This window comes from Babylonia areolata, chromosome 1 (genome assembly GCF_041734735.1).
Source record: "Babylonia areolata isolate BAREFJ2019XMU chromosome 1, ASM4173473v1, whole genome shotgun sequence".
Taxonomy (NCBI): domain Eukaryota; kingdom Metazoa; phylum Mollusca; class Gastropoda; order Neogastropoda; family Buccinidae; genus Babylonia; species Babylonia areolata.
Genome location: NC_134876.1, coordinates 14739522 through 14767203, shown reverse-complemented (window position 1 = coordinate 14767203; position 27682 = coordinate 14739522). Strand labels below are relative to the sequence as shown.

The window sequence follows — 27682 nt, the reverse complement described above, 5'->3', positions numbered from 1 at the left end:
TTCCCAAATCTTTCCATGCTGTTCAAAGCACACACAATCACTCTCTGTCCTCTCTCTTTTGGCATCAAGTACAATCCCCTTTCCTGTCGGTTGCCAACAGCAGCAGACTCCTCCCTCTCAACATACCCATCTCTATCTCTCTCTCTCTCTCTCCATTTCTTTGAGCACTGATCAAAGTATATAAAACAATCTTATCTTCTTTAACCACCACTGGACAAGAGGAATGACATCACCACTGAGGGATGGTAAACAACTGTCTGCGCACTTCAACAACATTCGCCCTCTCAGTTTTGTTTCTGATTTTTAGGTAAGTGTGTAAAGGGCAAGAGGGGAGTGGGAGTGTGTGAGTGTGTGTTTGTAGATTTGTGTGCATGTGTATGTGAGTGTGCACATGCGTGCATGTATAGGTGATTTAGTGTGTGTGTGTATGGGAGGGTAGGTGCGAGTGTGTGTGTGGGCGCGTGTGCATGAAAATCTTTCAAAGAATGTTCATATCTAGCACAAAGGCAGGCAATTTCTTTACCTGATACAGTGGTTGGTAGTGTGGCCTTTATCATTCAGCATCAAACTTGTAGAAAAGGATTAACATCCCTGTTCACACCACAGCATGAGCTGTGACATAAATAACAACACCTGTGACCATCACCTTTGACTGTTTGGCACAAATCGAAAGTATCTTATTCGTCTTACTTGTCTCCTGTGTCTGTCTGTGTTAAACTTTTCCGCTTTATTTCCCGACACATTATCAGGGGCTGCAAAAATGCTTCAGCAGTCCCAACAGGATTTTATAGTAAATCTTCTTGTTTTTTCCTTTTGCTAACTTTGAGTGGTGATGAACCATCAGATTCATATGTCATGATCGTGCAAATAAAACTGCCAAAGATTTCACACATGCTATGCATATGAATGCTTCCTGTTCCTGGAAACAAAAAGCAAGCAAGTGAAAAAGCATATCTGAGGATGTTTCAAACACGGGCTACATTGCATGCCCAGTATTATCATTACATGACAAACATAAGAGTCGTTTTCTTTCACCGTTCCTTATTACTTTCACCGGCAATCTTGACACATCTGCCAACGAACTGCAGTGTCTTCCCAATGGAAAATGCTGCATGATACTTTTTTTTTTTTTTTTTAATTCACATCCCAAAGAATCCTTTTTCCATTCTTTGTACAATTCATTGTTAATAACAGTGAATACATGATAATATATTAACTCTGCTGGATTACTGTCCCCATCCCCCAAAGCAAGTCAGAGACAGTTTCCTTCCCATCACTAAGCTAATGCTGTCACTGCTTTCAGCACATGCTAGTATTCATAGCTGTCATTACTGTCAGCATATGCCAAGTATCCATAGCTGTCACTGCAGTAAGCAAATGCTAGTACCAATCAGTATTACTGCCTTAAGCAAATGCTAGTACCAATAGCTGTCACTGCAGTAAGCAAATGCTAGTACCGATAACTGTCACTGCAGTAAGCAAATGCTAGTACCAATAACTGTCACTGCAGTAAGCAAATGCTAGTACCAATAACTGTCACTGCAGTAAGCAAATGCTAGTACCAATAGCTGTCACTGCAGTAAGCAAATGCTAGTACCAATAGCTGTCACTGCAGTAAGCAAATGCTAGTACCAATAAATGTCACTGCAGTAAGCAAATGCTAGTACCAATAGCTGTCACTGCAGTTAGCACGTGACAATGCCCAAAGCTGTCACTGCTGTAAGCACATGCTAGTTCTCATAGTTGTCACTGTAGTACGCACATGACAGTACCCACAACTGTCACCATGTTTCTGCCATATTCATTTAAAGGACAGGTGTTCAGCTTTCATTCTGTGACACCAGTCTGAGTCAGGCAGTGCAAGAGAATGCTGTCATACACATCAGTTTCCTCATTAAAGCTTTAGCACTCCATGCATTTCATTATCACTTTTTACATTGTACAATCACTTCTAATAAATGTACAATCTGTTTTTTTCTTAATTTCTATGCAAGTCTTTTTATACATTCTGCCCTATTTGAACACCATATGACTCAGATTACATTTATCTATGTCCCAAGCATCTAACATCAGATGTAAGATAAACTGCTAGAGTATATTGCTCATCTCTCATCACCACCGTTCCTATGTGGGTAAAACCGAGATTCTCTTTCCTACTGTCAGCAAACATTCTGACTAAATGAACTTGAAAATGCCAGCTGTACAGGCAGGGGTTAGTGTATTGTTGTAAAATGCTGTCACATTTATTACATTGCCACGAACTAAGGAATAATGACCATCAATGTCTGAAAGGTTTTACCAACCACAGACAGCCAGTGGAATCTACGGGCAGTAAGTACTTCCAACAGAACCGTCTGCAACATTCTGCAGTTTTACACTTTAAGTACAATTGTACAAACTAAAAAGAAGGGAATTCCTACCAACTCTCTGTTATACATACACAAAATATGCTATTCTTAAATAATTTCTCTGATCACTGAAATATGCTCTATTTTATGTCTGTTTAAAAATTTATATAAAAAAAAAAAAATCCAAAAAAATCAGCAGATTCACACCGCCTCAGATGTCACATAACTGGCAAAGACTAGATGAGCCACTTTATATACAAAGCTTTCTATCATGAAATGTCCCAAACAACACATTTACATTAACAAAATAAAATAAAACAAAAGCAAAAAAATGCCAAGGGAAAGTGATGAAACTGATCACAACAGATACAGGAATATGACAGCCCAGCCAGCCAGGAAACACCTGAAAAATGTCATACTGTCAGGAAACATCTGTACACGTCACACTATCAGTCAGGAAACACCTGTACATGTCACTCTGTCAGTCAGGAAATACCTGAACATCATACTGTCAGTCAGGAAACACCTGAACATGTCATGCTGTAAGCCAGGAAACACCTGTATATGTCACTCTGTCAGCCAGAAATACATGTACATGTCAAACTGTCAGCCAGGAAACACCTGTACATGTCACTCTGTCAACCAGGAAACACCTGTACATGTCACTCTGTCAACCAGGAAACACCTGTACATGTCACTCTGTCAGCCAGAAAACACCTGTACATGTCACTCTGTCAACCAGGAAACACCTGTACATGTCACTCTGTCAGTCAGGAAACACCTGTACATGTCACTCTGTCAACCAGGAAACACCTGTACATGTCACTCTGTCAACCAGGAAACACCTGTACATGTCACTCTGTCAGCCAGGAAACACCTGTACATGTCACTCTGTCAACCAGGAAACACCTGTACATGTCACTCTGTCAACCAGGAAACACCTGTACATGTCACTCTGTCAACCAGGAAACACCTGTACATGTCACTCTGTCAGCCAGAAAACACCTGTACATGTCAAACTGTCAGTCAGAAACACCCATACATGTCACTGTCAGCTAGGAAACAACAATGTGTCACACTGTCAGCTAAGAAACACCTGTATGTGTCACACTATCAGCTAGGAAACACCTGTACATGTCATACTGACAGCTAGGAAACACCAGTATGTGTCACACTGTCTGCCAGGAAACACCTGTACATGTCATACTGTCAATCAAGAAACACCTGTAAGTGTCACACTGCCAACTAGGAAACACCTGGACATGTCACAATGTCAGTCAGGAAACACATGTACATGTCACATTGTCAGTCAGGAAATACCTGTACATGTCACACTGTCACCCAGGAAACACCTGTACATGTCATGACTGTCAGCCAGGAAACACATGTGCATCACTCTGTCACCCAGTCAACACCTGCAGAAGCCACACTACCAACTCAGTGGCACTTATCACAACAGTTCACACACTTCCACAACACAAAGCAAAGGTACATGGCGAACACACAACCACTTTTTTTTTTGGTCATCACTATCACCACCACGATGTCTACAACAGACAACTTGCCCACAGACACAACATACCCAGGTTCAACAGCCAGGGGATCTGTGATAAAATGCCAACATCCCCTTGTTCTCAACTCATGCTCTGATATGCAGCAAGGAAGCAGACAGTGAAGGCTAAACATCACAGATATCTTACACAGACTGCTGTGCGACAGTCAAGCTGGACAAACAACAAGCCTGCAAACAGTGGGAAGAGGGGCAGGGGCGTTTCTCTCTGATATATATATATATATATATATCTACACCATTCTGACACACCGCACAATGGCACATGTAGCCTCACTCACAAAGTCAACAGTACAATGAGACAACACACAAATACTGAGTTCGGGCGATGGGGGTGTGGGGGGACAACTGAAATACATCAGGGGACAAAGGACCTCTTGTCACACATCACAATTTGTCAAATTGAACAAAAATGAACCAGTGAATAAATAAATTTACAAGAAAGAAAACAACAATCCTTTCATTTCTATTTGTGATGGAAGTGGCAGGTGAAGGAAGGTCTGAGACATATGTGGGAAAGAGGACATTACTAAATATATGTATGTATATATCAATCTCACTGCCACGTAAAAACAATGGACCAATTCTGGCTTTACCTTCCACACACACAACATAAACAATGACATTTATAATCGGTCACTTTCACACTTTTTTCCCCTTATGTACTGTCCATTTCTTTTTCATCAATTTGCATGTGTTTGTTGTTGCGTTTTTTTCATTTTATCCTGTTTAACTACATGACAAATCCTTATCCTCACACTGTATTGCTGAGTGCTGCAAGCAAGTGATGGCAGTACTCCACAAATGCCCAGTTCTGCAAGTACGCTCTGGTGAAAATCTTTCAATCACCTTCCCTTACCTATTTTTGGTATCAGATATTTTCCTCTGAACCCATGTAAAATCCGTCTGTGTGAAAACGAAACCAGCAAAATCACATCAATCAGTACCTGTGAACAACTGTGAACAGTGGAGAAGTTTCAAAAACCAATTCAGTCATATTTCAGTAACTTTTTTTTTCTTTCTTTTTTTCTTTTTTTTTAAATATGACAGCTGAACTGGTAAAAAAAAAGTACTGGATGATGAAAAAACGTGGGTTAGCTAATAACTGATGATGATAACTGAAAAGCTTGTGGTTAATTGATGATGATAACAGGTAAGTATGTGGTTGATTCATAATACTTGTGCAATGTCCCATTGTCCATTTACTATCACTGGTATCAACACACACATTCACAGACCCAACAGAATTCACACCTGGTGTCAGACAGAACTGTGGTCACTCCTGCTACATCCAGCTTACAGTCTGCATGGAAACAGTTCACATCAAAAGGCGTTGATTAACTCTCTGTAATAATGCAATGCCATGGAAACAAAAACAACCAGAAATTTCACAGCCTTTAACTCAAGAACACACCCTTACCTGCTCAAGAATGGTGAACATGATAATGTACAACTGTGTATCATCATCAAGGTATGATTTTTTTTTTCTTCTTCGATCTCTCTCCCCATCTTTTTTCCCAAAAGACATCTCTATCTCCCTTTCATTTTCATAACTTATCACTGTTTTGAAAATTGTCTTTTTTTTTTTTTTTTTTTTTTTTTTTGAAGGGGGGTTTTTTGGGTGTGTTTTTTTTCCACATTCAGTTTTTCAACATTTTGTTTTTCTTTCTTCCATCTGATGCCTTGAGAAAAAAAAAGTAAAAAAAATGTGACCAAATCAGTCTGTCTGACATATCCTTTATCTGATCTGCTCACTGTTCCTTTTCAATCCAATCCAGCCCACAGTTAACAGCTTCTTGTCAGAATGGCGTCATATTTTCATCTTCACAGAGACATTTTTTCAGGAAATCAAAAACCATCAACAGCTCACTCAAAAAAAGGGGATATGGGGGTTCAAGAGATAAAAAAATAGTAAAAAAAACCAGCATGAAATAAGCAAAATATGAATATACTGACACTTTTTCAGAAACACATACAAAGCACTGCAAAAAAAAAAAGAAAAAAAAGAGATAATGATAAAATGCAACCATGCAATATATCCTCCTAAAAATTCTGCAGAACAGAATTATTTAGTAAATGAATAACAAACAAAAAAAACCCTTCCCTCTTGCATACCCCCCACACCAACTCCCCCCAAAAAATCATCTATAGATGCAACTGACAAAAATGTATGGCGTACTGAACTCACCAGGTATGTTAAAAAGCAAACAAATGGCAAACAAATTAAATGCTGGCACCATGGACATAAGGACAGTCACAACAATATCTTTGCGCCAGAACACAACAGCACAAGCTAGCAGATCCAGTCCACAAAAAAACAAGACCCAGACAAAAGGAGCCAGCCAGCGGGGAAACCAACAATACAGAGACTGACAGAAGAAATGGAATGAAAGAAGATCAAATACAAGGACTGAGGGCTGCAGGGCCAGCCCATTAGCTGAAAACTCTACAAACACCAACATCACCCCACACACAAACAAAAAAACAGAAACCAACTGCTCTCAATTCCCCAAATCTTTTGGCAGGCAACACCACCAAATCAAAATCTGCATCTCAAGGCCCTCTGCCTCATGCAGTAACTAACTCAGCACACCAAATTTAATTCCACTTCTGGTTCAACAAAACTCAAAATGCAGGATCTTTTGTTTCACAGACCGTTTCCAATAAACAAAAAACAGTCTAGGAAGCAAATAAAACAGAAAATCTCCCTTGTTATAAAAAAAAAAAGAAGAGAAAATTGCGTACATAATGCAAGCTTTTGCAATGCAAAATATGTGACAAAGATGTTGCCTGTGGTAAGTTAACCAAGCAGACAAAAGCCAAAGAAGCGCACACTGTAAGGCCTGTTAGCACCAACACAAAGCAGTTGGTCAGCAAAAGTCTGTCCAACCCAACAAGGGGCCTCAACCCTGCACAGTTTGTTGCCAGTCTCCCCAAAGTGCAGCTCCTCTCATGTCTTTTCGTTCTTGTCACTGGGTGCGGTGGTGGGCTTGGCAAACTTGTCATCCACTTTGGGCTTCTGGGGACAACAGAGTACAAAGACATTAACTCTTTTGCCACCCCAGGCCACTTCAGTCACTTTGCCATAGGCAATTTTTATCAACACTGAGGGGTCATGGTAAAAGAACCATTTTTGACTCACTTGAGTAAACAAAGTGAGTCTATGTTTTAACCCAGTGTTCGGTTGTCTGTGTGTGTGTGTGTGTCTGTGTGTCCGTGGTAAACTTTAACATTGACATTTTCTCTGCAAATACTGTCAGTTAACACCAAATTAGGCATAAAAATAGGAAAAATTCAGTTCTTTCCAGTCATCGTGTTTAAAGCAATATTGCACCTCTGGGATGGGCACAAAAAAATAATAAATGAAGCCTAATTATATGCAAACTGCATTTACTGTTATATTTATATTTTTGTATTCTCTAAACTTGGCACTTTGATCTGATATTCTGACCCAACAACAAGAGCAGTCATTATTATCATTTTTTGTTCAAACAGGAACTTCGTTTGCTAAGCATGGAAGTTTTATTTATTTTGCAAACGTTTTGGTGCAGATAGTAAAAAAGGGAAATTACTCTGTAATTAATGCTAGGGGACTTAATTCGCTTTAAACTGATCTTTCTCATCTTAAACATTACATTTTGAAATTATACAAAATACATAAAAAGCTTGATTTTTTTTTTTCTGTGTATCACAAGTGAGTCTTGAAGGCCTTGCCTCTCTTGTTAACATTGTAAGAAAGCTTGACAGCTGCAGAAAACTTTCCCATGCAATAGAGCAATGACCTGTCTTCGCCCCCTGACTGAGTTTGATATGAAGTCCACTGGGTTGTTTTGGCACAAACAGAATCATCCAACTGAGAGCTTAACACAGAAACATGGCAGAGTTAACAACCATAGTTAACAGCTTGAGGTGTGTTACATGCATGGTATGGTGTCACAAAGATAGATTACACACACCGTCAAAAAGCAGCCTCTTTATCATGCCGATGGAATATCCACCAGCACTCTAACTACCTCCATCTGTCAATATACCGACAACAGTATCTTTAGTCTATGTTCCTACAGGAAAAAACAGAAACAGCTAAAAATGGAACTGTCATCACTGACCTTTGAACTGAACTGAAGTCTGATTCTGATAATCCCCAAGTATCCACCCACCTACATAAAACAAGCTGTACATAGGCACCAGTCTATGTTTATATAACCCAACTGATCCCGCTTGCAAGCAGCGTTTGCTTTTACAGACTTGTGTGTGGATGGTTTGTACATCTATGTGTGTGTGTGAGTATGAATGAGTGAGACAGTGAGTGAACATGAATGTGTATGTGTGTGCTAGCTTGAATGCACACACATGTATATATGTGAAAGTGTGAATTAATTCCATCATGTTCCTCTGCATTATCATCATCTCTTCTTGTGAAGTCATACATCTATACTATATTAGAGCAGTGTGCTATGGAAATGTCTCATAATTTGCTATTATCACATCAGACATGTTCTGCACAGTTTATTCCAAAGAAAACAAAGACAATTCATGTGATGCCGGATTTAACCACACTATTACAACTCACCATTTTTAAGTCTAAAATGCAAAGCTGCAAAACTGAAAAAAAATTTAATGAATATAATGCATACACACATTCTGCAATCAATCAATAAATGAATAAAAAGAAACATATATTAACAAAGAAAAAAAAACATAAACATACAGAAAACCACACATTCCAAAAGTCCTTTGCATGTAAAAAAAAAAAAAAAAAAAATCAATGCAGCCGTAAATGACGTGCAGCAACTCTATTGTTACCTGCACTCTCAGTCCAGCCACACACACACTGACACAACTACCAAAAAAAAAACCCAACCCACTCCTCACCTGAACTCCAGCAGCTGTGTGCATGCTGGAAAACACGGGAGGGGAGGTGCCTGGCATGAACGCACTGGGGTGGTGGCCGGTGTAGGCGGTGCTGCAGTGGGCACCGCTGCCCATGCCCATGGCGCTCTGGGCACAGGGGTAGGAGGAAGAGGACTGGGGGGGCTGCATGGGGGCATGGAATGGCTGGCCCGGATGGCCGGCCGTGGCCGAGCGTCGCATGGGGCTGGGGGGGCTCTTGGCCGCCACATACGTGCCTGCTGGAAGACACAGCGTGTCACAACACTCTCACCATGCTAGTGGCAAATAATGAACGTGAATTTGACACAGTAATGTAAATTTGACACATTGCATCACAACACTCACCGTGGTGGTTGCAAGTAATGATCATGTAAATTTGACACAGTGTGTTACACACTCTCACTGTGGTGGTTGCAAGTAATGATCATGTAAATTTGACACAGTGCATCACAACACTCTCACCATGGTGGTTGCAAGTAATGATCATGTAAATTTGACAAAGTGTGTTACAACACTCTCACCGTGGTGGTGGCAAATAATGATAAATTGAATTACTGGAAGACACAGAGTGTCACAACATTCTGACCGTGGTGATAGCAGATAATGATAATTTAAAATTTATTGTGGAATCGGACTCCCTGCCGGAGTCTGCACTAGTTGGTCACAGTAAAACGTAACCAAAGAATCGATAGAAAATACTAAAAAAAACTTAGACGTATGCAGAGCACAGGAGCAGGAGTCAAGATGGCTGCCGGAAAAAGAGGGCACTAGTCAGGGATGCAAAGGGGAGGTAACTTCAGGAGGTTATCGGCCGTAGCTACTTTCGTTTTCTCCGCATAGACGGGTAGCAGTTTGCACAGGACAGGAATCAGACCCCTGCTGGAGTCTGCACCAGTGGGTCACGGTTAAGTATGTGTAATTAAAACTGTCATTGTAGTTGCTGACTGTCACAATAAGTTTGGAAAGATAAACACAGTTCTTAATAATAAAAAAATCACATACAAAACATAGCATCTGAGAAATCAGCACATGCAGGTGCACATCATGATGAGGGAGGTGGAGGTGGGGGGGGTGTGGGGGGTCACATTTACCTGGGTACATGGGTTGTGGCTGGCTGGTGGAGCCATAGGGTAGAAGACTGGATACAGTGCGGGGACAGGGGGGTGGGGGAGGTCATGTTTACCTGGTGACATGGGTCGTGGCTGGCTGGTGAAGCCATAGGGTATAGGACTGGACACAATGCGGGGACAGGGGGGTGGAGGAGGTCATGTTTACCTGATAACAGGGGTCATGGCTGGCTGGTGGAGCCATAGGGTATGGGGCTGGACACAATGTGGTGAAAAGGGGGTGGGGGGCAGGGGGCAGGGGGTGAGGAGGGGGGTGTTTACCTGGTGACAGACATGGGTCGTGGCTGGCTGGTGGAGCCATAGGGTATGGGGCCGGACATATTGCAGGGACAGGGGTGTGGGGGGGTCATGTTTACCTTGTGACATGGATCGTGGCTGGCTGGTGGAGCCATAGGGTATGAGGCTGGACACAATGTGGAGATGGAAGGGGGAAGGGCAGGTATTGTTTACCTGGGTAAATGGGTATGGCCACTATGGGGCTGGACACAGTGCGGGGACAGGGAGGTGGGGGGATCATGTTTACCTGGTGACATGGGTCGTGGCTGGCTGGTGGAGCCAAAGGGTATTGGGCTGGACACAGTGCAGGGGCAGGGGGGTGGGGGGGTTGGGGGTGGTCATGTTTACCTGGTGACATGGGTCAAGGCTGGCTGGTGGAGCCATAGTGTATGGGGCTGGACACATTGCAGGGACAAGGGTGTGTGGGGGGTGTGGGGGGGTCATGTTTACCTGGTGACATGGGTCGTGGCTGGCTGGTGGAGCCATAGGGTATGGGGCTGGACACAGTGCGGGGACGCACGATACCCGTCTCATGCTGCTTCGTCATTTCATTGAAGTGCCTGACAACATCACCACCATCACATAATAAACAAAAATTCAGAAAGAAAAATCAAGGTTATGTTAGTGTGTGTGTGTGTGTGTGTGTGTGTGTGTGTGTGTGTGTGTGTGTGTGTGTGCATGAAACAATGGGTTCAAATCCAATCATCTGCTTTGTCAATGTCAAAAAATACAAAGTCCCAATTTCTCTTCCTTCTGTCTCACATCCTTCCATGATGTCCTGCAGAAAACTAGGCTGGTGGTGACATATGTTGGTGAAAGTATGTGAAAATAAATGTTACTTAAAATAAATATTATTTTTCAAACAATCTACATATCTACAAAAACCATTATTACCGGTGTATACCCTTTTAAGTTCAAAACATCATGTTTATAAATGGGATGTGCAAAAAAGACTCACCACTGGTCACACAGTGGTGCATGTATTTGCTGAAGAAACAGCAACACTGTACTGGTAATTTACCAACCACACACACACACACACACACACACACACAAGAACATAGACTCCAGTCACTTCACAAACTCTCTACACAGGCAAGTCAACAACAACAAAAAACCCAAAAACAAGGATCAACACAAACAGGACACAGACAGCACACCTTTCATCGTCCATTTCCAGGCTGGACTCGCTCTCTGACAGATGGCGACACAGGTTCTCTCGTCGCTCCATCTCCAGCTGCAGGCGGCGCTGCAGTCGCAGGTTTTCTTCCCGGATGTGACGCTCCTCTTGGGCAAACTGCGCCATCTTCTCCGCATCTGAACAGGCAGCACAGTTCATGCCATGATTGCTTCACTACTAACTAGTAGCCACCAAACACACTGATTCTTAAACATCAGTATGTACCGTAAAGTTCCGTCTGTAAGCCACGACTTTTTACCCCAGCTTCAACCTCTGCGGCTTATACAATGATGTGGCTTATTTGCATATTTTAACGATCCTGGGCGTGTCACGTTCTCGTCTATTCTTAGCTGCCCTTCAACTCACCAAAATCATGATTTCTGTCCATGAATTTTTGGATGAGCTTCAGGATAGTGTGCTAACTGTTCACATTTTATAAATCAAATCCGCACACATTAAAGCCTTCAGATCAGCATTCAGTTCTACTCTGCTCAAGCGTACACCCTCATCATGCCGAAAACGCGACGTTATGCCTATGATGCAGCCTTCAAATTGAAGGCGATCGACCTAGCAGACGACAGTGCAAGCGACAAACCAGCAGTGACCTCCACCTTCATGTTCATGAAGTGAAAGCGAGGCTGAAGTCAGTGACAAGATGGCGGAGGAAGTTGTGCTGGTTCTCTTCAACTCGGACACTGAAGACGAAGATTTTAGTGGATTCACTGAGCAGGATGACGTTGAATAAATGTGACTATCCCTAAATTATGGATCTTATTTTCGTTGTGTTTATTTTTTTTTTTTTTTTTTGTGGCACTAGCAGTATTTTCGCTTGCTTTTCTTTGTGTTGTTCCCGCTTGTGTTTATTTCATAACCTACAGTATTGACAGCTTTTCTGTAGTATCAGTATGCAGGGTTCGTCACTAACGGGAGCGCTGAGCGGAACGCTCTGAAAAAACAAATTGCGCTCTGGAAAATTCCTTGACTCAGAGCGCTTGCGCTCTTGATTTTGAAAAGACATAAGCATACACTACTGTATCTAAATTGTTATTCCATTGTCCATCACAAACAAGAGTCAAAAGCGCGATCGTTTTGCATTTACCGAAGTTTGAAAGCCGTCTGTTTACGTTTTGTTAGTTCAACCGGAAGTAGGCCTAGTGAAGTGTGGTCCAAGGAAGAGAAGGCCAAACTTTCAAAAGCGTCAGAAAACTGAGAAGCCGGAAAGTGAGAGTGAGGAGAATGGATTAAGTGACTCAAGTATTGGAGAGGAATTGATGTAAACAAGAATTAAAGGTGAGAAAATGAATTTATGTTTGAGACTTGTTGCTCTATGTTTTTAGTGTGCGCTCTTAGTTTTCAGTTTGCGCTCATCAAAATTCTGAAACTAGAGCGCAGGCGCTCATGTGAAAAAATGTTAATGACGAACCCTGGTATGTGTTCCGGTACTGGAAATAAGTGCGGTTTATAAACCGGTGCGGCTTATGTATGTATAAAGTTCAATTTTTTTCCAAAATTTAGTGGGTGCGGCTTATATACCAGTGCCCTCAATAGTCCGAACTTTACGGTAATCATAAATAACAGCACATTTCTACAGTACATTCAGAGCACATCAATATGTAATCATCATAATAGTTCATTTATTTATGGTCTTTTCAATCGTCTCAAAGCACTGTACAGTAACAGACACAATGCACACACACACACACACATAAGCACACATGTGCACACATGCTCAAAAACAAGCATGGAAGAAAAAGGAATGGATCCTTAGAATACTGGCATGGAATGGAGTGCCTCAATTATGCAAAAAATGCTTGAAATGGAATATTTTCAGATCTGTTTTTTTTTTGTTTGTTTTTTTTAATTAGCTGTATGAAGAGCACAGGAGCAGGAGTCAAGATGGCTGCTGGAAAAAGAGGGGACCAGTCAGGGATACAGAGGGGAGGTAACCTACTTCCAAGTGGTGATCTGCTGCAGCTACTTTTGTTTTCTCCGTACAAGTGGGTAGTAGTTTACACAGGACAGGAATCAGACCCCTGCCAAAGTCCGCACTCGTGGGTAAGGTAAAGTATGTGTACCGGTAGTTAAATGGAATGTTTTCAAATCTGTTTCAAAGGAATGGAGTGCATTCATTATGTTGAGACTGCTTGAAAAGCCAAAACATGCTGATGGGCAATCCACACATCACTAAAGTGCTCAATCATTAAGTCCAGACAGGGACAGAAAAGTCTAATTCTTGAACAAATACATGTAAATGAATCAGGAAGTCAGAAACTATGCAAAGAAAGACATAAGAAAAGAAGAGAAAAAAAAACAGAAACAAAAGAGTGACAGAAGATGAAATTTCAAGGGAAAAAAACCAACAGTGAAGTTACCTGAGGTCACTTTACACACATGACCCCAAGATGAAAGTACTGAAAGCCCTGTTATAAACTCATCACTTTCTTTCACTGTAGTCGGAACAAGACCATAAAATCTAAGCATCAGTGGTCGCAGACAAAGTAAGTCAAATTCTTTACAAAGGTTGATAAGCAATGAACATGCATTCCTACATCCATCCCTTGCCTTAACTCACTCAGTACAGCCAGTCCTCTCTTCTCCTCTACACAGACCCCTCGGATGTCCAGTGGGTGTCTGAATGACCCAACCTTTAGCTTCCGTCGTCAGAATTGTGGTATCTTTGTCAACATTCACCTCTTCAGTATAAGAGCCTTCCTCTTGCAATATTTCGATGGTGGTAATTGGGGTGAAACGCTGTTAACGTCTTTCTCTTTCGCCGTTCGTATGGAGAGAGTTAAAGAGGGGTTCTGAACAGAAGTAAATAAAAGGAGAGAAGATCACAACACAATGAAAACACACACAAGCATCACATGACACAAGACACTCACGCTCAATCTGAGCTGCTCGGAGCTGTGACTTCAAGCCGGACACCTCCCCTCTCAGGTTCTCAATGTGCTGAACTAGGTTCTTGGCCGTGTCACCATTGTTGATGTCACGGGGAGAGGGGGGAGCAGACACTGGCTGATCCAGCTTCTCCTGAAGCAGCCTTCATCAACACACACAGCTCTTCCTTATCATCATGTACCCAGACACTACCAATATCATACAACCAACACAAAAATTATGAGTATGTCCTATTCTTTCTGTCATGATAGTCACTTATTTACCTGTTATCATAACTGCTGAAAACAAAATAAAGAGGGTACACAGGTCGGGCTGGTAAGAGGGTGAGGGGTAAGTTAATCATTCTTTTCTTCTTCTTCTTTTTTTTTTTTTTTAACCTTTATAACTCTCATGTGATTCATCTTTTGATTTGTACCTGGAATATACAATACTTTCTTGACAAACCATGTCACAGGCATTTAGTAATAATTTGATAATCAAGAAAAATCTCAAGCGTAAACCTAAGATAACCTGAAAATTTCAGAGTATGAGTCAATACATGACTACGAAAAGGTTATCAGTCATTACACACACACACACACACACACACACTCACACTACAAATAAAACCACACTCCCCCCAAATCATCCTTTTTCTATTGAATTCACTGACCGCTTCTCAGCCTCCAGCTTGTCCATACGTTTCCAGAGCCGATTAACCAGGGACTCTTGCTCCTGCTCCAGTGCATTCTCCAGCTCCACTTTCTCACGGCGCAACTGAATCAGATTCTACATGTTACATGTATATCCTCAGGCTGACACACATAAAAAACAAAGTACACTTAGTGATGATTAGCACAGATTATGTAAGGCTTATACTGTGTTTAAATGCAATTCAAATGAATCAGCTAAGTGGCACTATACTGGAGTAAATCCCAGATACAAATCAAATGAATCAGTTATGTGGCACTGTACCCGAGTAAACACTATAGGAAAATGCATATCAGAATAACAATTACCAGACTGTGATATTTATCAGGTGGTTTTAACCAATAGTTGATATCAATCCAACATTATCCTGTAATCATGACATGGTTGCAGCATTTATTCAGAAAGGGCTTGGTTTACTCAAGCCTAACAATCGCTAATCCAGCAATGTTCTGATAGACTTTAAACAGGATTTCGTTAACATAAAGATGCACATGCATCTCTAAATACAACAGAATAATCACCATTTTGTTGTAAAAGTGTAGGAGAAATATGTTTTGGTGTTTACCTGTTCCAGGGTTTGCTGTTTGCTGTAGGTGTCAGCCTCCAGTTTCTCAATCTTTCGCATCAGTTTGTTGATCTGTGCCTCTTGCTCCTTCTCCAGTGTCTCCTCCAGCTCAATTTTCTCTTGCCGCAGCTGCCATCACCACAAACACAGGCAGCGCTAGCATTGTGGTGGAATCTTTGTGCCATGCAGTACCATTCTATAATTAAATCAAACACTGTACCTTTTAAAACTGCAAAATAATTTCTGTGTATTATTTCTTTCACTTTTTTTTTTTAACAGGTCATGTCATAGTATCTTTCCAGAACTTTAAATCAGTACTGTCCATTGTAAATGTAACTGATCAGTGATTACTTGTTTTCAATAAAATATGTCCTGTAAATGTTTCTTATCCCAGGAATGTATCATTCACTTTTTGTCTGCTGAAAACACATTGTTGCTCCATTAGTATCTCATTCTCAGCCAGTCTTTCTACACAAGCTCAAATCACTGCTTGGATTTAACAGCAGCACCACAGCCACTCACATGCCAAAATATCAAATAACAGATATGACTGGTCTATATCAATAATCTTGGTTTTTAAACATGGATACTGCAGTTATTACTGACTGATCATTGATGACCTGATGATACTTGTGACAGACAAATCTTGCTAATATTTTATAAGTGTTTCAATAAACTTTCAGGATTAGAGTGAATGGCAGTACACAGAACTTGTCCACTTCAGTTCCATGAAATGTTCCTGTACTTTTAGAAAAAACAACAACAAAAAACAAAAACTTTTCAACCAGCATAACAACTTAAGTCAGATATAACTCTTACTAAAAGTGAAAGCAAACCTGTACCAAGACAAAACAATTTTCTATTCAGAAACACCTGTTCACAATGCTGTGGTGTCTCTTTCAGCACATGAAATTGTCCAGGGCAAGACTGACATCACCTTTTCCCTTCCCCCTCCACACCCCGCTACCTTCCAGAATTTGTTTTACTTCAGTTCAACAGTTAAGATAACAGTTTATGTTGTCTGGCTTTGGCTATGGTTTCATTTTCTGATTTTGAAAGTGGCGTATCATCTTTTACAAATGGTCAGCACTATCCCTGACACAATGACAAACAATCGTCCAGTCAGAAGGAATCCATGTTCACAAGGTTTTTATCTGACCTTGAAAAGTTTCCTGGAGAGATCGTTGGTGAGGTACTCCTCCTCCTGCTCATAGTTCATGGCCAGGCGTTCCTTCTCCTTCTTCAGAGCATGAATCTCCTTAAGCAACGTGTTGCTGATAAACTCCTCTTCTTGCTCTGCCTTAGCTTGCTGTCACCCATAACGCCAGCAGGGATTAGTATCATCGATCATGCATATTGCAAGATCAGATCAATAAAACTGAGATAAAATCTTCCAAAAAGATCTTAATGTGTGTGCATTTGTGTGTGTGTGTATGTGTGTGTGCATGTGTGCGTGTGTGTACACGTGTGTTTGGGGAGGGGTGGGGGGGTCTGTGTGTGTGCGCGCTCAAATATGTGTGCATATATGTATTTGTGTGTAGATGTGTGAAAAAGATGTGAATCAGTGTGAACCTGAGTGACTGAGAGAGAGGGAGAGAGAGAGAGAGAGAGAGTGTGTGTGTGTGTATGTGATATGCGTGTTTGTGAATGTATACATGTGTGCATCGCAGCATGTGGGTGCATTTGCATAAATTTGTGTCAGCTGTGCATGTGTGTCTCTCTGTATGACTACTGAGTTTTGGTGTCTGCCACTCTGTGTGTACACATGCATGTATGCTAGTGTGTGTGCATACCTGCGCATGTGCGTGTGCGTGTATGTGTTTGTATGTCTGTGTCTGTGTGTGTATGTGTCTATGTGGCTGTGTCTGTGTGCGTGTATGTTTGTGAGCATCACTGTGTGTGTCGGTGGGTAGGAAAAATAGTTGCAGTTTTCAATCTTACATCTATCCAGGGAGAGGGAGCAGGGGGAGAATGTGACTGTGTGTGTGTCTGCATGTGTTAAAATGCTTGTGTGTGAGTGTGTGCGTGCTTGCCCACAGGCATGTGTGCACGCTCTTGAACATGTGTGTTTGCATTCGTGTGAAGAAAACATTTTCACCATTTAAGTATTTTTACTTTTAGAATTGAATTTGAAAGGTAAAAATAAAAATATTTTAAAAAAGTAAAATGATTAGGAAAAAACAACAAAAAACAACCAACCTAATATAATAACAAACAACAGGTTTCACTGTGTGTGAGAATGTCACACTGTGCATTTGTGCAAGTGTGTATACAAGCACATGTGTGCGCATATCATACTAATTACTATAGTATGTGTGTGTATGTGTGTGTGCGTACATACATGTGCATTTGTTAAGTCAAAATAATCTATACTGAGAGTGAATGAGTGAACGTATATCTGGCTTTTTTTTCTTTTCTTTTTTTTTTACCATGTCCTATGAAAAGAAAAAAGGGGAAAAAATATAACATCAAAATCAACTGTGCGTGCATTGTAGTGTGTGTGTGTGTGTGTGTGTGTGTGTGTTTGTGTGTGTGTGTGCCATGATTTGGTGAATGTGAGCTGGCACAACCATGGGCAATATTAACATTTTGACCCGTGCACTCTTCGGTGTCGAAGTCAGAAACCAAATCTACCCAAATGGGTATACCGGCTGGTGACAAAGTTGTGCACCATCTCTGGTTCGACATTCTTATATTATAATTAACATTTTTACCCGTCTGCAGTACAAACCATACGTGAGAAAGTCCCAAACGGGTGAAAATGTTAATTATATATATAAGTTTGTCGACTATAGTAGAGGATTTTAAAACGAACTTGTCGAGATTAGAAATGTGTCTAAAATACCCGGGCTTGTTACGAAGTTGTGCACCATCTCTAGTTCGACATTCTTATATTATAATTAACATTTTTACCCGTCTGCAGTACAAACCATACGTGAGAAAGTCCCAAACGGGTGAAAATGTTAATTATATATATAAGTTTGTCGACTATAGTAGACGATTTTAAAACGAACTTGTCGAGATTAGAAAGGTGTCTAAAAAGGGATGCTTTTTGGGGCATTCCATGCACCTAGCAAGGGGCTTGGAAAGAATGGGGGATACGCAAAGTGAAAGAAAAAATGTGACCCATGGGTCAGTTCGAACTTACCCGTCTGTGGTACAAAACATACATGAAAACGATTAAGACGGGAGTGTGCATATATACACATGTTTGGGTCAGTACTCGTAATGAAACTTGTCTCGATTCTAAACGCCGGTATGTCCGAGTTCGTGGGGCATTCCATGCATCAAGCAATGGGCTTGAAATAGAAAAATTCGTAAAGAAATCAGGACTGCTTGTCGCTGTCATATCTCCAGGAGCGGACATGCACGAACGGGACGTATAAGGCAGTTCGATCGAAAGCGGTCAGTGAACGCGATCGCCAGGTTATCTAAAGTGAAGACGGAATGAACTGTACCATGCTTCGTGAGAGGATGAAAACAGAGTGGGGGACGAGACAATAGGTAGTGATCCTAACATGAACATGACTGAAAGTAATAAAACAGCTTACATGAAACACTCACGTGTGTGCGACGTCAAAAGAGTGACGGCAGTCTCCTGTGGTGGGTCCGTTTTTTTCGGCCTGTTTCGTTGTACGTCCTTGCTGTATCAGTTCCGACAGCACTGACCGGGTACACGTGGAAACCGCACACCATTCCCTGTATTGCAGTGCTCAAATGCGTTGCAAAGAGGACTTCACATTAAAAAATGAGCGGGACTGATGGAACTGACCTTCCTTAACAACGTGCTGTGCAGAAAAGTCACATACCGAAATAGGAAAGTGCATTTTAACGGCCGAGTCAGTGTCCGTGCTGAACTTAACCGTTTCAACTGAACAGCTGGATGTCCCTTTCTCGTCAGTGATGCTTGCGCCGGCTGTGAATGTTCAAGTCAGCGATTTCACGTGTGTGTGTGTGTGTGTGTGTGTGTGTGTGTGTGTGTGTGTGTGTGTGTGTGTGTGTGTGTGTGTGTGTGTGTGTGTGTGTAGAACTTCATTCCGTGATTGTCCGTGGTGTGTGTTAGACAACTTGTTTCCTCGACAGCACGCGTCACATACGTGTGTGCTGTGTCCTGTGTTGCATGTCAGTGTGCTCTGGCCTTCCGTGGAGAACTGAGGGCGAGACATAAAATATTTAGCTCCACAGATGGCCATTCTTTCCGTACGCACACAGTTGTTCATGTTACGTTCGGAACCCATCAGTTGTCTAGTCCTCCACTCTTGTTTTCATCCTCCCGCTGAAACACGGTGCAGTTCATTCCGTCTTCACTTCAAGTACAAGATTGTCAATGCACAGTAACCTCTTTCCTACGTCCCCTTCGTGCACATCCACTTCGGCAGACAGGACAGGTCGTGCATGTACAATCACAACATTCCTTCAACATGTGTCTGGCAGTGTACAGTGACAGGTTCATTCCGTGTTTGCCAGTGTGTCCGTATAGTTGCCGCGGGGCTCAGGCTGACTTCATTCCATGACTTATGATGCTGTGCGTGCCAGTGTACTCTCACAAATTCATTCCGTGATAATGTGTGTAGGGTTGACAACTTCATGGTTCCGGGATTCTGTGTGTAGGCACTGACACCTTATTTCATATCGTGGTTTGGTGCGCCACGAAATGAAGTCAGTTGTCAGTGCCTACACACACAATCCCGGAACCATGAAGTTGTCAACCCTACACATTATCACGGAATGAACTTGTGAGTGTACACTGGCTCGCACAACATCATAAGTCACGGAATGAAGTCAGCCTGAGCCCCCGCGGCAACTATACGGACACACTGGCAAACACGGAATGAACCTGTCACTGTACACTGCCAGACACATGTTGAAAGAATGTTGTGATTGTACATGCACGACCTGTCCTGTCTGCCGAAGTGGATGTGCACGAAGGGGACGTAGGAAAGAGGTTACTGTGCACTGACAATCTTATACTTGAAGTGAAGACGACGGAATGAACTGCACCGTGTTTCAGCGGGAGGATGAAAACAAGAGTGGAGGACTAGACAACTGATGGGTTCCGAACGTAACATGAACAACTGTGTGCGTACGGAAAGAATGGCCATCTGTGGAGCTAAATATTTTATGTCTCGCCCTCAGTTCTCCACGGAAGGCCAGGAGCACACTGACATGCAACACAGGACACAGCACACACGTATGTGACGCGTGCTGTCGAGGAAACAAGGTAACACACACCACGGACAATCACGGAATGAAGTTCTCAACACACACACACACACACACACACACACACACACACACACACACACACACACACGTGAAATCGCTGACTTGAACATTCACAGCCGGCCAAAGCATCACTGACGAGAAAGGGACGTGCAGCTGTCCAATTGAAACGGTTAAGTTCAGCACGGACACTGACTCGGCCGTTAAATATTTCGGTATGTGACTTTTCTGCACAGCACGTTGTTAAGGAAGGTCAGTTCCATCAGTCCCGCTCATTTTTTAATGTGAAGTCCTCTTTGCAACGCATTTGAGCACTGCAATACAGGGAATGGTGTGCGGTTTCCACGTGTACCCGGTCAGTGCTGTCGGAACCGAGCAAGGACGTACAACGAAACAGGCCGAAAAGAACGGACCCACCACAGGAGACTGCCGTCACTCTTTTGACGTCGCACACACGTGACGGTGTTTCATGCAAGCTGTTTTATTATTTTCAGTCATGTTCATGTTAGGATCAGAACCTATTGTCTCGTCCCCCACTCTGTTTTCATCCTCTCGCGAAGCATGGCACAGTTCATTCCGTCTTCACTTTAAATAACCTGGCGATCGCGTACACTGACCGCTTTCGATCGAACTGCCTTATACGTCTCGTTCGTGCATGTCCGCTCCTGGAGATATGACAGTGACAAGCTTCCCGATTTCTTTACGAATTTTTCTATTACAAGCCCATTGCTTGATGCATGGAATGCCCCACGAACTCGGACATACCGGCGTTTAGAATCGAGACAAGTTTCATTACGAGTACTGACCCAAACATGTGTATATATACACACTCCCGTCTTAATCGTTTTCATGTATGTTTTGTACCACAGACGGGTAAGTTCGAACTGACCCATGGGTCACATTTTTTCTTTCACTTTGCGTATCCCCCATTCTTTCCAAGCCCCTTGCTAGGTGCATGGAATGCCCCAAAAAGCATCCCTTTTTAGACACCTTTCTAATCTCCACAAGTTCGTTTTAAAATCGTCTACTATAGTCGACAAACTTATATATATAATTAACATTTTCACCCGTTTTGGACTTTCTCACGTATGTTTTGTACTGCAGACGGGTAAAAATGTTAATTATAATATAAGAATGTCGAACTCGAGATGGTGCACAACTTCAATTGTCACAAGCCGGTATTTTAGACACCTTTCTAATCTCGACAAGTTCGTTTTAAAATCCTCTACTATAGTCGACAAACTTATATATATAATTAACATTTTCACCCGTTTTGGACTTTCTCACGTATGTTTTGTACTGCAGACGGGTAAAAATGTTAATTATAATATAAGAATGTCGAACCAGAGATGGTGCACAATGTCACAAGCCGGTATACCCATTCGGGTGGATTTGATTTCTCACTTCAACATCGAAGAGTGCACGGGTAAAAATGTTAATATTGCCCAACCATGTCCACAGTTCACACATCTACAAAAGTACAATGAGTGCATGGCAGTCCACTCACAACAACATATACTGTGCATATATATATATTCTAAAATTTCATCGTGTCTTTTGCCTTACTGCCAGAAGGTAAAAAATATTAATCATATGTTTTTTGGGTTTTCTCTGTTTCTGGACTTGTGTCATTTACTTCTTGGTAAGTACTGTGTTCTATACATGTTTCCATGCTTTTTCGTCGAGTTCCCTCATCTTATAACCCAGTTCAATTATCATATCAGTGCCCTGTAAATAAACAATTGTTAATGAATTGTACAAGACAATATCGCAAATTTATAAACTGTACAGACAACTACACAGGTAAATAAACTACTCACGATGGTAACACTGGCTTTACGAAGTTCCCTGTTCTCCTCTTGTAGTGACTTGCATTTTGATTTGTAGGAGTCCAGTTCCATTTTCAATACTCTGTTTTCTTGCTGTAGTGACTCAATTCTTTTCTGCAACTGTTCGATATGGGCAGGAGAAGGAGACTTCAGTGTAGGGCCTCCATCAATGGAACTCGTGTCACTCTCCAACTCACTCGCGCTGTCCGCCATGGCTGTTCCCCTCGTGGTTGGTTGCTGAGAAGAGCCACTGTCAAATGACTGTTCCCTTTGCATTGGTTTATGACATACGAGTGCAGCCGATAATTAAATGGTAGATAGAATGTACGTAATGTATGCTGCCCACTCTTGGACACCCGTTTATCAAGGCTTCCAACAACTTGTTTACCAACACGAGAACCCTTCGTTCTCACTGCTCGGGGTCAATGCCAAACATGGGGATGTTTCGTTGTTTGTTTTGATCTGTAAAATCTGGGATCGTGGGCAGATCTACTGAGAAAGATGTTGCTTCAAATTTTCGCTCATAGCACTTAAGAGAGTTCTAGTTGTTGATATCTAACGCAGTACAGCTCGCGTCAAAATCACAGAGATATTTAAATCCCGTCAATAAAATACAAAATAATGAAATCTGGTGGCAGGAAACTGGAATCAAACTGAAAGCGAGGCAAATGTTGGTGTCAAAGGTCATCCACATGCTTGAAAAACACCAATGAGTGATGCAAGCAGTGAAACCGAATTTGGCTGCCATGTCCATGTAGTGCTGCACGTGCATGTGCGCACACACTTGCACCTTTTCCACACATCTACCCAGAAACATGCCATGAATATGTCAGTTAATGCACATTGATGTGCGTATTCTACATACATATGCACGCACGCGGCATGCAAAGATAAGCGTACGCGTACGCATGCATTGGTGTGAATGCATGGTTAAATTCAGTGAAGGCCTTGCTGAAGGGTAGCGTACAATGTGGCTTTCGTATGTAAATGTAATCACTGTTGTTTTGGTTATTTGTGCACGATTTCACTCGTATTCTACATATAAAAATGAATAAATAAAAACGTGTTTCAAAGTTGTTGGCGTTTCTTTGTGTGTGTGTGTGTGTGTGCTTTGTTTTGGTGGGTTTGGTTTTTTTTGTTTTGTTTTTCAATGCAGTTTGTATTTGGTGCATCTTTTAGTTAATTAACGCAAAGTACAGGCCCATTTAACGCAGATCTGTTTCCCAATGAGTTTTTTCTTTGGTTAGTTTTATTCTGCACAATCAAAAACTTAATTTTCTAAGTCATTTCTTGTTTGTTGGTTGTTTTTTTGTGTGTGTGTGTGTGTGTGTTTTATCCCTGCAGCCAGCATTTGGCAGACTGCTCCCTGGTTGACATTTCATCTATCACTTACTTTCACGTTTAGTTTTGTGTCAAAACTTACAGGAAGTTTCCCGTTCAATCTACTGTTTAGAATTCTTTCTATAATGTTGTACCATTCTTCCAGATAATCACTGCCTAGCTAGCAGTCCCCCCTCCACACACCCCTCCACCGTTCCCCCCCCCCCCCCTCCTCCAATCCTCATCTGGTATTAGTTACAGTGGATAGACATAAAACTAAAGACTGGTCATTTGGGTACTGTGAACTAAATGTCTTACTTTCAAAAATTTGTTGTTGTTGTTGTTGGTTGGTTGGTTGGTTGTTTTTTTAAACATAATCTCATGCATTGTGCAACAGATCTGGAATCTACACAAAACAATATTTTTTGGTAGAATAGACAAAACTAGAAAGGTCGTGCCAAGAAGTTGTTGCTGACTTCCACTTTTGAAAGATCTTGTCAAGTCCAACGTAATTCCATGTTCAATGACTTGCTCTCATGCAGAGGGTGAAGTGGTGAAAAACTATACCCTTGAATGGCCTTGACCCAGTTTTGTGATAACTAACATCACCAACATGTCTCAATTTTCTGAATGCAGGTACATGTCATGATACTTTCTGTTGTCTCATCCACACTGTGGCTGAAAAAGCACAAATGTTGACATTGTAGATTAATTGTACTAAGGTCAGGGGCGTAACCAGTAGTTCAACACAGCCTGGATTCAGTCTTGAAATTGGTCCAAACAATGCAGCAAAACCACTTCCTAAACAGATGGGCATATTTTACTTTGACCTTGACACTTGACATCATGAAGCTGTGATTTTTGAGAAATGTAACTCTAAACCCTCCAGGTGAAGGTCACATGAAAATGCCTTTACTATGACTAGCCCGAACAATCTGAGATGTCCTGTTCCATTCATGCACACTGTACTGAGTTCAGTCACTGTCCACATGCAGTCACAAGATTAACCACCCAAATTTTATGCAATCAGTTTGGGGAGCCAGATTTTCATACCTTCATTAAATCACTTTATGCATTGACAGACATCTTCCCAATACTGTCATCTTGACCTATGTCCAAGATCATTTGATACAGTCATAGCTAGCAATGCATTTATGTGTTATTATTAATTCATTAAATTACTACAGAGAAAAAAAAAATCTCAGAAAAAGATGCTCATGCATGAAATCTCAGCAATGATCCAATTTTATTGACAGAAAATAATTTACATACTTAAAAAATTCCAACTGTTTAAACACACAAAACCTGTTGCTCGTACAAGCAATCCATGGAACTGAATCAACAGTTAACAGAAGATACTATCCAAGGATGGACGCATGTGCACCATCACATACACACATGCATTTTTTCACATTCACGAAAAAAAAAGTCAATGGGTTTTGGGTTGGTTTATTTTTCAATTTATTGAACAATATGCAAAAGTAAAATTCACAGTATTCCAAATTGTCTCATCTGTGTCACATTAATGTTCAAACATTTCACTCAGCAAAAACATCCAGTGACACATTTAAACTCGAAGCCGTTATGATTACCGGGTACACTACAGTTGCGTATCTTTGATTACAGGTTTCGATGAATAAGCATCTAACTACAATTCATTCATTCTGAAATGACACATTCATGGAAATGTCACATGAATCAGGTCATATCTTTTGGAAAAGGCAGCAAACAGCTATTCTATAATCATGTACATTTCAACATTATTCAATATTACCTGTACTTTACCTTGTGTATGATAAACACAGGTGTGTGAATGCATGTGGGAGGAAAAAATCACACATAGTGGGACAAGTGGAAGGGTGCAGGGGGAATAAGTAGTAAAGTGACATTCAAAAACATTATTTTCAAGCAACCAGCACACAGAAAAGGCAATAAAATCTAGACTCACCTTACTGCAGATCCCACAGAAAAATGCAACTGACACTATCTTGTATGTATTCCATTCTTTGTTGTTCTCCCAATTTCCCGCTGAGACTGTTTAATGTTTCAAAGTTATGCTTTTCCTTCCACAATGCCATTCTCTTTTATACTTACAAAACATAAATGCTAATCACAAAAAATCGCTTTAGGAAAGAGATCTACTGAACACACTATGCTCACGTCAAATAAATCCTGCATGCTTTTCTGCTAACAAACATGGCAAAAAAATCATTTGAAATCAATTCTTTTTCATTACAATAAACATTCATTTCACATTCTATCATACCACCAAAAAGACATTCATTCATCCTTTTTTCATGATAAATCCATAAACCAAGCATCAATAATTACTTTCATGCACTCTCACTAATCCCAGTGGTAAAGAATAATTTAGAAAAAAATATGTATCCCATTTGACTGCTTCCAAACAGCAAACATAAATCAGAACACCATGTGTCCATCTGACAATGTGGAAAATCTTAAAGTTGCTCAATGAATCACACATGCATAAACACAAAAGAAAATCGACACAATGTCATTACACAGGACAATAATTTTAATAGAATTCCATCACAGGTAACTGAGACATTATATGCAATACTGTTCATTATACATTATATTCATTCAGACATAGTTTCACAAGTATAAAAATAAAACTTTTTCAAACAATAAATTCATAAACTCATTTTAAAGCATGTCAATCGGGTTAAAAAATGATTGACAAAACAATGTGACTGGAAAGACAATATAGGAACACATGGCAAAGAAGACCGGCAATAAACCTCTGTTTTAGAATAGACTTGAACACTGGCAGACATGTCACTTTATTCACTACCAAATGACTTGCAGTGCACTCTCCTTCTTTACATGTATGGAAAGAAATAAAATTACATAAGTGGTTTCAGCTGTTTTTGGACACTGTGTGTGTGTGACGCATGTATGTGTGTGCATGCATGTACATGTGCATGTGTGTGTGTGAAATATCTTCTCAGTCAACTTTATCCTCAATAATCCTACCACATACAACATTCAACTCATACAATATTACAGAAGTAGAATACTGAGCTTGTAAATTTGTCTGTTTTGTATAATAATGTATGCAACAGTGTTTTAATTGCATACAACCCTGTATATCAAACTACTTGTCTGTAGGTTGGTGATCTACAAATAAGATTTATAAAAAGTGTCAGTAACTTCTGCTGAGTACTTTAATTTATCAAAATTATCATCTGTGCGTTCATGCATTTAAAAAGAAAAAAAAACAATAACAACAAAAAAACCCACCTCCACAATGTCTATACTTCCACCTGTTTTAAAGTCAATCTGGAATCGACTCCATGCACTGTGCAGACTAATACACTTGGTTGAGAAATCAAACTCACCCCTAAACTGATGTGTTTATGCAATCAGATAATGATGATGATCATAGTAGTAGTACATGTAGTATTACTGTCATAACTGTCATTATTGTTATTACTTTCATTATTATTGCTCGAAAGAACTGACTCCATACGCAGTGCAAACCAACACAAATGGCTGAGAACCAAATCTCGCCAGTGCACTGATGTGTTAGAGCAAACAGGTAATGATGATGATGGTGATCATATTATCATTGTTATCAATGTTGTTATTATACCATTATTATTGCCAAATATTTCCAAATGTATTGTTCATTATTCATTCTGAAATAACCAGTCAATATTTCACAGTGACATTAGCTACCAAGACAAATCAAAGATACAGTGACATGCATAGACAGAAAAGGATCCATAGGTAAAGCAAT

The 27682-nt window shown here is 40.9% G+C and overlaps 1 protein-coding gene across 2 annotated transcripts; it reads right to left on the bottom strand.

Moving 5' to 3' along the window:
- Nucleotides 1-308: 308 nt before the first annotated feature.
- LOC143279903 (coiled-coil domain-containing protein 6-like) lies at nt 309-23215 on the bottom strand. 2 transcript variants are annotated; one of them, XM_076584232.1, is made up of 9 exons: nt 22591-23215; nt 16707-16856; nt 15548-15676; nt 14945-15048; nt 14277-14434; nt 11372-11528; nt 10662-10771; nt 8791-9044; nt 309-6937 (listed from the first exon to the last, which is right to left on the bottom strand). In XM_076584232.1, exons 1-9 carry the CDS (start codon nt 22873-22875, stop codon nt 6869-6871), a joined length of 1416 nt encoding a protein of 471 aa, XP_076440347.1. In that variant the 5' UTR covers nt 22876-23215; the 3' UTR covers nt 309-6868. The 2 variants fall into 2 exon arrangements, with proteins under 2 accessions (XP_076440347.1, XP_076440339.1); XM_076584224.1 differs by having other exon boundaries at nt 8791-9047; nt 22591-23214.
- Between the last annotated feature and the right edge of the window lie 4467 nt (nt 23216-27682).

What these genes read in the sequence shown, in the direction of transcription:
- LOC143279903 (XM_076584224.1), bottom strand. Translation starts at nt 22,875, where the DNA reads ATGCAAAGGGAACAGTCATTTGACAGTGGCTCTTCTCAGCAACCAACC. An exon ending in AACAGCAAACCCTGGAACAG is followed by an intron (nt 15,049 to 15,547) that starts GTAAACACCAAA and finishes AATCTGATTCAG; the next exon opens with TTGCGCCGTGAGAAAGTGGA. An exon ending in CTGGAAATGGACGATGAAAG is followed by an intron (nt 10,772 to 11,371) that starts GTGTGCTGTCTG and finishes TGATGTTGTCAG; the next exon opens with GCACTTCAATGAAATGACGA.